This window comes from Quercus suber, unplaced genomic scaffold (genome assembly GCF_002906115.3).
Source record: "Quercus suber isolate HL8 unplaced genomic scaffold, Cork oak 2.0 scaffold_569, whole genome shotgun sequence".
Taxonomy (NCBI): Eukaryota; Viridiplantae; Streptophyta; class Magnoliopsida; order Fagales; family Fagaceae; genus Quercus; species Quercus suber.
Window position 1 is genome coordinate 106,918 of NW_027070014.1, and position 9,399 is coordinate 116,316.

Here is a 9,399-nt window from a genome sequence, read left to right on the forward strand (position 1 = left end):
AAAGTTTGCTACAAAAAGAGAATCTCTTTTTTTATTTATTTAAATAATGATAGAATAGTGTATCTTCCTTTTTAGCTCGTTCCTAACTTTTCTAGTGGGTTAGTTCTTCTTGTTTAAGGCTAAGTCTAAGTAGAGAGTTTTTAATAAAAACAAGTTTCATTTACTCCTTTTAACATTTTATGTGTGTGTGTGTGAGGGGATACAATTTCAACTTATGACATTTGCCCCATAATGATTATTTTTTATTTTTTAATCAAAGACACCAATTAAATTTTGGTGTGAGTGGGGTTCAAACCCTAGATATGTTTTACTCCTTTTAAATTTAAATACTTGAGGACTTGATTGGATCTACTATAATTTTCTTTTGATTGCTTTGAGTTATGAACAGTAAGTTAGATTTATTGTTGTATAACATTTGGAATTGTAGATATATATATATTCTTTGGAACTAAAGCTTTTGTTATTTTTGTTTTTAAGTTTTTAAATGTATTGCTTGATTCATATTCAAGATGTCAAATTCATTACAATGCCTAAATAGTAGTTAAACATTGGAGTTTTAATATTACAAATGATAATATTTAATAAAATAAGAAATATTTTTAAAATGAACAATGAAATAATTGTTGTGGGAAGAAAGGCCCAATCTAACGTAGTGGGCCTAGGGTCTCATTTGAGGATTACTGTACATCCGAAGAGAAGGAGGTGATAAGGGCAACGCTCATCTGGAAGAAGGATCCCCAGAAAAGAAAGGTAGTTACAATCCGAGGAGATCGCCGTCCATTCGAAGAGATTTTATTCCTCGGACGCGAATAGTATGGATCAATCGAACGTGTAGAAGGTCAGAATGATCTTCCGAGCATTCCTATTGATAAAGATAAACTCTGAGTATATCTGGAGATGATAAGAATGAGGAAATATCTAAAGGAAAAGTTGCCACCACTGTATTAAATGCACTGCAACAACTTTTCTGGCCGCATTAATGTAGAGAAGACCCTTGAACAGGATAACCTCATCTACCGCCACTCACAAAAGCTGGAGAAGATACATGACATGACACGCACTCAAGTAGGAACCTAGATGAAGAACAAGTGGACGATGGAGATGAGATGAGAGGGTGTTATATAAAGAAGAAGGATTCCTAGAAGAAGGGGGTCGAGAGTGAACCTCAAAAACTGTAACTTGTACTGAATTAATAAAAATTCTCTTCGGATTCAAATTTGCTTAGCCTCTGCATGTACTTTTACGTTGGTTTTTACTTGCATGCCACAATCAATTGTTGTTAGATCCATAGTTAATCTTACTCTATCACCCACGCTCTACAAATTTTATTGTTTTTGGGCTTGGGCTACAAATCCAGACCCTACAATTGTGATTGTTTCTTTTTGTAAACTTAGATATATATTTTTCTATGCTCATTAAAATTTATAAAAGATGATAAATTGTTTTAAAAAATTATTATGATATATGTAAGAAAATTATTATAGTAGAGTATTATTAGTGTATGAGTGTGTTTAGTATTTTCTTGATTGTTGTATTAATATCATATAAGTTGACTCCCCCAAATTAAAATTTCTAACTTGCTTTTATTACATATCAATCATAACATACCCATCAATTTTTCAAAAAAAAACAAAAATGTATGGACAAATTACAACTTACCGATCTGTGATTTGGTTAAAATTTAAGTTACCTACCTGTAGTTTAAAATTTGACACTTTACTCATCTGAAGTTTGATCAAAATTTAAGTTGCCTACCATGACTTAAAATCTCATGATGCAAGTGTTTCGCTAAATTGTTTTTTATCTTATTTGATCTTGTATTATTATGTTTTTGGCATTTTCGGAGAAGAGAGACATAAAAGTGGAGCAAAATTACATATTTAGTTTTGATTTTAATAAATGTGTTTACAAAAATCTAACTGAACCAACTTCAAGTGGGTAAAGTGTCAAATTTAAAACCACCAAACCACAAGTAGATAAGTTGTAATTTGCCCAAAATGTATAGATTGCTTCCTTCTCTTGTATTTCTTCGATATATGAGGGGTACTTCATATTTCAAGTTTTTGTGCCCTCAATTGACAATGCATCAGGGCTCTCACTGAGGTTAACTCGGATTGAGTAACTTTCAGGGTTCCGTATGTGTGTCAAACATTGGTTCTCATGGATTATTGAAGAGTGAATTGTGGATGAATGCGCGCGCGTGCGCACACACACACACACACACATTAAAGTCGCTTTTCGGCTTTACCCTGAGGACATGAGGTGCTCTCGCTCAACAACACATAGACGCATTACATCCAAATTGTATATCCTACTGCGTCTCGAAATATAACTAAGAGTCTAAGAGTATTTTTTTTTTCATAATCAAGAGTAAGAGTAATAGTTATGCATGAAGCACCGACTCTTAGCATGTATTATCCTAATCTAAAACCCTATAAATATAAATCTATTGTCAATCAAAATAAATAGATAAATGAATCTATTAATTTGGAGCATCAAGGATTCTGAATCTGAAACCACTAGGAATTTTGATTAACCAAGAATTCAATTGTGTTTCGTGTTTTTTATTAAGGTGATAATTAATGTGATATATATACATCTGGAATTTTTCATGCAAACAAATTAACTAATTAGTAGGTAAACTAGTTGAATGCCCGCGTTTCACGGTTTTAGTCAAGAACTTATTTAATACAATATATAATAATGTATTTGAGATATAATAAATTAATGAAATATTTTTTCTTAATAGAAAAAAAAATTATTGTATAACTTTAGAATTCTCTTCAACCGTACCAATTTTCTAATAAAACTAAACAATATTTGATTCCATAATGAAACTAAGAATTAGTTTTCAGTTCCTTTTTAAAAAAATAAGTATGAGAATCACTAACTTTTGTTGTTTATTGTTGGATTGAGATTGTGATATGGTGATAGATTGAACCTATTAATAACACAAATTTCCTTGCCTTTTCATCTTAATGTTACAAATTGTGTCTAGATTGTACTTACCTTTTGTGATGGCACAATTTAGATTCATTGGATACAATAAATGATTTTTGCCCATGCAAAGTAGATGGAACATAACCAGGCACGGCCCAACATAATTTGGGGCCTAAGGCAAAAAATTTATGCGGGGTCTTTAATATCTAAATATTAATTAAATAAAATTATTTAATACTAATCAAATTAAGGTTAATTTGATAAATTAAATACATAAATAATACCAACTAGACTAATGTGAATTTCATATAGAGAATTGAATATCATAGTTGAACTATAAATATTAATAAAAAGAAATAAAAATATATTGCGATTAAAAAAAATACTTTATTTTGGATATAAGAAGATGTATAGTTAAATAAAGTTGTAATCTAATTTTTAATTTTATATTTTGATTTTAAGAGAGAGAGAGAGAGAGAGAGAGAGAGAGAGAGAGAGAGAGAGATATTATTTGGTGTGTGGCTTTGTAGGATATTAGTTTACAAAAATCAATCTTGAACTATTAGCAGAGATTAATCTATAATTGATGATTTAACATATTTGCAACATATTTTTGAAATATTTTAGGGTTTCAATTGAGTTAAGGTTCTATTGGTCTCGTACTTTGAGAGTCTTAATAGAAATGAAAAAGAAAAATGTGCTAATTAAAAGTGCTATAAAATGTTCAAAATATAATGTGACATTGTCTCTTATTGATGAACTTCATCAATTTAACTAATTAATGTTTATATCACTTTTTTGTGATTAAGAACAAGGCAATTTGTAAGCTAATAGTAAAATTTGTAGTATTCTTAACATCACTAATAAAAAAAAAAGTACAACCTTTAGAAAATATATATAATTTTATAAAAATTTAGGCTTTTAACTAGGAAAAGTGGAGCCTTTTTTCCTAAGAAAAATTTTGTTTTTTGGTGGGGCCTTAGGCCTAGGCCTAACTTGCCTAGGCCTTGGGCCAGCCATGAACATAACCTAATTGATATAGGATTTTAAGAGAGAGAAATTATACAAATTTTTTTGGAAAAGATTAAATTTTAAACATGTGTGGAGTTTAATTTAGCTATTTTAGATAGTGTAAATCATTCTTGATGATGGGATATAGATTATTACAAATTAGTTTTCTTTTTTTTTTTTTACAAAAGATAGTGTAGATGCATATTTACGGTAATTTAGTTTTAATTGCTATTCAAACACATTAGATTTCTCTTAAATATAAGTAGTTATACTTTTCTTTAGTTATTTTATAACTTCTTTGGATAAAGTTATGTTGATAACAACTTCTTCTTCTTTGTGGGGTTTTTATTTTATTTTGATTACAATGATTTTTTTAGATAAATATAACATATTATTTGTTCTTATCAACTTTACTTCTATTGTTTTATCACTTCTTAGGATAAAGTTGTGTTGTTCTTTGTGGATTTTTTATTTTATTTTAAACTTTCTACGTTTGATAATTATGTTTTAATTAATCTTATCCTATTTCCTTAGGACCGTCAATCACCTTTTTTTTGCCTTTCATTCTATTCATAAGACCTTTCTTTTTTCTTCCTTTTTTTTTTTTTTTAGTATGGCAATATAACATGTTGATTAACAATTCTATTTTCAATTGGATTTAAATTTTATACCAAATGGGAATCTAAAAATATATATCCTTTAAAAAAAAAAAAAAAAAATCTATCTTATATCCTTGTTGCCTCAACCATCAATCACACGTTGTTGTTGTTGTTGTTGTTTTTTTTTTTTTTTTTTTTTTTTTTTTTTTTTTTTTGCCTTTGATTCTATTCATATGACCTTTCCTTTTTTATTAATTCTATTTTTTTAGTACGACAATATAACACGTTGTTTAACAATTATATTTTCAAAAGGATTTAAATTTTATATCAAATGGGACTCTAACAATATGTATGCTTTCATTCTCAAATATATATATATATATGCTTTATTTTATTCCATTTTTTCAAGGGATAACAACAAACACGTTAATTAGAAATCCTAATTATAATGGATAACAACAAACACTTTAAGTAAAAATCCTAATTATAATAGGATATAGTGATATACATAATATTTAATTTTTTTACTTTTTATTTTAAAAAAAAATCTTTAATTTTTCTTCAATTTGATATAGCCACTTGGCACAATTACAGCTTTTATTATATAGTATAGTATATGATATGATATGATTTGAAAAAACAAGTACGTACAAGTAATGGACATCACTAAATGTGACACAAACTGAGATGTAACAAAAATAGTTCCAATCTAATACGAACTCAACCACTTTAGATGGAATCATAAAAAGCATACAATTCTATTTTATACCAAACTCTAAAAATCCAAAATCCTATTATAAATTCTCTTTCGTTCTTCCAAAAATCAATCTAATTTTTTATTCCTGTTAACCAAAAAAAAAAAAAATACGATGGATTCCAGGAAAGCCATCTTCTTCACAATCTTCTTGATTTCTTTCTTAGTTTCTCTGCCAATTATTCCTACCACAGCGACTCCAAATATTACTGCTGTCTTCGCCTTCGGTGACTCAACCATTGATTCGGGCAACAACAACCACATAACAACGATCTTCCGTGGTGACCACCAGCCCTATGGCCAAGACTTGCCAGGCCATGTGTCGTCAGGGAGGTTTTCTAATGGAAAATTAGCAACAGATTACATAGTTGCTTCCTTGGGCCTCAAGCAACTCTTACCGGCTTACTTGGACCCTAGTTTGACAGATAATGATTTGCTAACTGGTGTTAGTTTTGGGTCAGCGGGTACAGGTTTGGACCCAGAGACTGTGGCTTTGTCACACGCTTTGGATATGCAGACACAGTTGAAATACTTTGAAGAAGCTTTACAAAGGATGGCAAAAAAAATTGGGGCAGAAAAGGCTAGAAAGATTGTTAAAAACGCACTGTTTTTTATCAGTGTTGGAAGTAATGATATGATGTTCAACTTTTATGATATACCAGTACGGGCACTGGAATATACAATTGATAATTATCAGAATCTTCTGCTCCAAAAACTTGAATCTGTTATTAAGGTATGTCAAATTTTTTGGTGACTTGGCTTTGATTATTTTTAACTCAATAATTAGACAAAATTAATATATGCTATCGAACAATTTATTACTGAATATAAATTTAGGATATTTACTAATCAAGATATATATTATATTGGAAGATTGAGATCGACTACATTTGTTTATTAAGTTTATTTTAACTCATAAAGAATTTAAACGAAACCATTGACTTTTAATAATAATAATCAAACAAACGAGCCTAGGGTTTTCATTGATTCTTGTTCAAATAAATGGCATTTTATGGCCTTACATACTGAATTGGTCTGCCAATAGGACAGGTTGAAGGTCCTCAAAGGATGATTTTACTTAACAGTTTCTTTTGTTACATCAACGTGCATGCTTCCATCCCATTTTGCAGTTTTGTGGTATTTTGTATCACTGGGATATGTATAGAAGATAAAGTGTTTTTTTTTTTTTTTTTTTTAATACGGACATATGTACAAAACTAAACGCGTATCTGAGTAGAATGGTATTCAATACTTCAATGCAAAAAAGGCATTGATACAAGCTTTACCCATATATAAAACACCCCCATTGACATAAGGTAGACCGCACACAGTGTAATAATATAACAAGCATATGGTTATCGTATGCTTTGACATAAAAAATGAAAATGAAAAAAATATAAATTGACTACACAGAAACATTGCTTTGAATGAAAATTGCTAAAAAAAACGATTATTTATATGAAATTATTTCTTTTATATTTTTAATTAGAGAGAATGTTTATTTTTAAAATTTGTATTTTTGTTTTGAATGTGGAATATGCATATTTGACTAATTATGATAACAAGTGAAGCAACCATGTTCATGCATATTATTGTGGTAGCAGAGCCTTTATGGAGCAGGAGCACGGAGGATTGTGGTGGCGGGTCTTCCACCAATTGGGTGTTTGCCAATGCAAGTGACATTAGGCAGCATCATACCAAGCTTTCACATGCTCCAACGTGTTTGTGTCAATCATCAAAACTTTGACTCTCAGGCCTACAATAACAAGCTTCAAAACCTAACCTCAAGGTTGCAAGCTCAACACCATCGTGCCAAGGTCCTTTATGTTGATATTTACAATCCCATGATGGACATGATCATGAATCCACATATATATGGTAAGCTATATATATCTGCAGCCTTAAGAAACGTGTTATTACTATTAGTAGCAGTAATATTATTTCACTCAAAACGTTGTGTAGTAGTAGTTAGGAAGCACGGATATGGACATGAATATGAGTATGGGTATACTCAGAACGTTGTGTAGTAGTAATTTGGAAGCATTGACACAGACATGAACACGGGTATAGATATAGGTAGAATACAACACAGTGATACAAGCAAATATGAATACAACACGGCACCATAAAGGAAGTATTCATACTTCCTAGAATAGTAGTATCAATAATGAAGTGTCAATACTTCTAAGAGTAGTAGAATCAGTTTTAATTACAAATCTTCTGTTTCATTTTTTATGTTTTACTTTATGTATGTAATTCGTAAAATGTAAAGTAAAATATAGAAAGTGAGATGAAAGTTTGTATTCAATAGGTTTTTAGCCAAACAAACATTTGGTTCTTTTCATTTTGCTATTTTAGCAATATGCATTAAACATTATTAATTGTCTTAAAGTTTGAGTGACATAAAGGATCTTAATTTGGCTTTGTGTGCTAGGTTTTGAGCAAACACTTCAAGCATGCTGTGGGACTGGACTTGTGGAGATGGGTCCACTATGCAATGCGATTGACCTGAAATGCACAGACGCATCTAAATATCTATTCTGGGATGCAGTGCATCCTACACAAGCAGCATACCGGGTTATCGCCAATTTATATAGTCAGAATGTGCTTCCTCATCTTGTTGATTAGACCAAATAGACCAAATAAAGTATCATACATATAGTATGATTATATAGGTTATTAGTATGATTGAGGATTGAAGTTAGCAGATGTTATTTTGATCTTATTCTTTTCGTATTCATTTGAGTTGTTCAATATTGGCTGGGTATAGATGGAGGCCGGTCCTTATTTATCCAATTTCAGTGAAAAAATGTGGGTTATATGTATCGTGCATGCTTGGGACTTGAAGAGAAACAATTACTAGGTACAGCACATCACAACTTTGTTATATATATATATATATACACACACACATAGGGATGGAATCAGGATTTGAACCTAGGGGAGCGAAAGCATGAACAAAAAATTTTTTAAGTGACATGGTTTATTTTAAAAAAAAAAAAAAAAAAATCATGGTAGACAAAACAATTGCACTTTATTACCATAAATATTTAAGTCAAGAAGGAAATAATATGAACAAAAAAAGTTGAAAGTTATAATATGATATTCAAATATTTTCGAAGAAGAATAAAAAAAGAAGAGGATTTCAGATCTCTAAATTTTGGATAATTAGAATTAATATGTTGATTTTATCACATTAACCAACTCACCAATATAATAAACTCATACTTTTGGATGCAACCAAAAATCACACTAATGAAGTTTTCAAAACTTTGTTTGAGGATTTTTAAAAATTGGGATATTAATATTAAGAGTTGGTAATGCTATATCATTAATATTGGCTTCTAAAAGAATTTTACATTTTATCTTTTGAAAAAAATTTAAATATTGTAATTGACTTTCCCATAATTTATAAATCAATTAAAAATTTATATAAATTATTGTCACCCCGTAAGGGATTTTTTTTTTTTTTTTTTTTTTTTTTTGTGAGAGTTTTTTGGTTATGAGTTATTGAATTATAATATTGGTGATTTGTGGATTTTTTGTTGTGTTGTATTTGGACTATGGAGGGGCCATGGGTCCAAAAAAGGGGTTAAATGATTAGTTTCTTTTGGGCTATCTGGACCAATTCAAAAATTTGAGAGGAGCCAACTATAAACTCTAAAATATATGGGCATGCAAAAAAAATATAGCTAATTTGAAAAGAAGAGAATTGGGGGGGGGGGGGGGGGGGGCTTTGTGGATCCGTCCCTGTATATACAAGTAATGTAAGAAACCCCAACAAATATTCCTTGTCATTCTTGACTGAAAATTTTGAACAGAAAAACGTTTAATTGTATACATTATCAGCTGATAAAGGCCAATCTTCTCAAAGTTTATTACGGAAGCTTGAAGCTGAAAAGCATTTCTTCCTTCTAAATTAAACCGAAAAATAACGTTAAGTTAAATCTAGGAATTTCAAGTTTTGTAATGAATTATAGAAATCACAATGCTTACTTTTAAAATAACGTCCAATACTCACCTATTTTGTGTGTGAGAGAGAGCCTATTAATATAGTTAAGAAAAACAAATAAACATTAGTCATTATTGATTCAT

At 29.9% G+C, this 9,399-nt stretch overlaps 1 protein-coding gene across 1 annotated transcript; it reads left to right on the top strand.

Annotated features, from left to right (window-relative positions):
* The first annotated feature begins 5,419 nt into the window (after nt 1-5,419).
* On the top strand, nt 5,420-8,063 carry LOC112015537 (GDSL esterase/lipase At2g40250). Its single transcript, XM_024047945.2, has 3 exons — nt 5,420-6,037; nt 6,909-7,182; nt 7,739-8,063. Exons 1-3 carry the CDS (start codon nt 5,420-5,422, stop codon nt 7,930-7,932), a joined length of 1,086 nt encoding a protein of 361 aa, XP_023903713.1. The 3' UTR covers nt 7,933-8,063.
* Nucleotides 8,064-9,399: the final 1,336 nt, after the last annotated feature.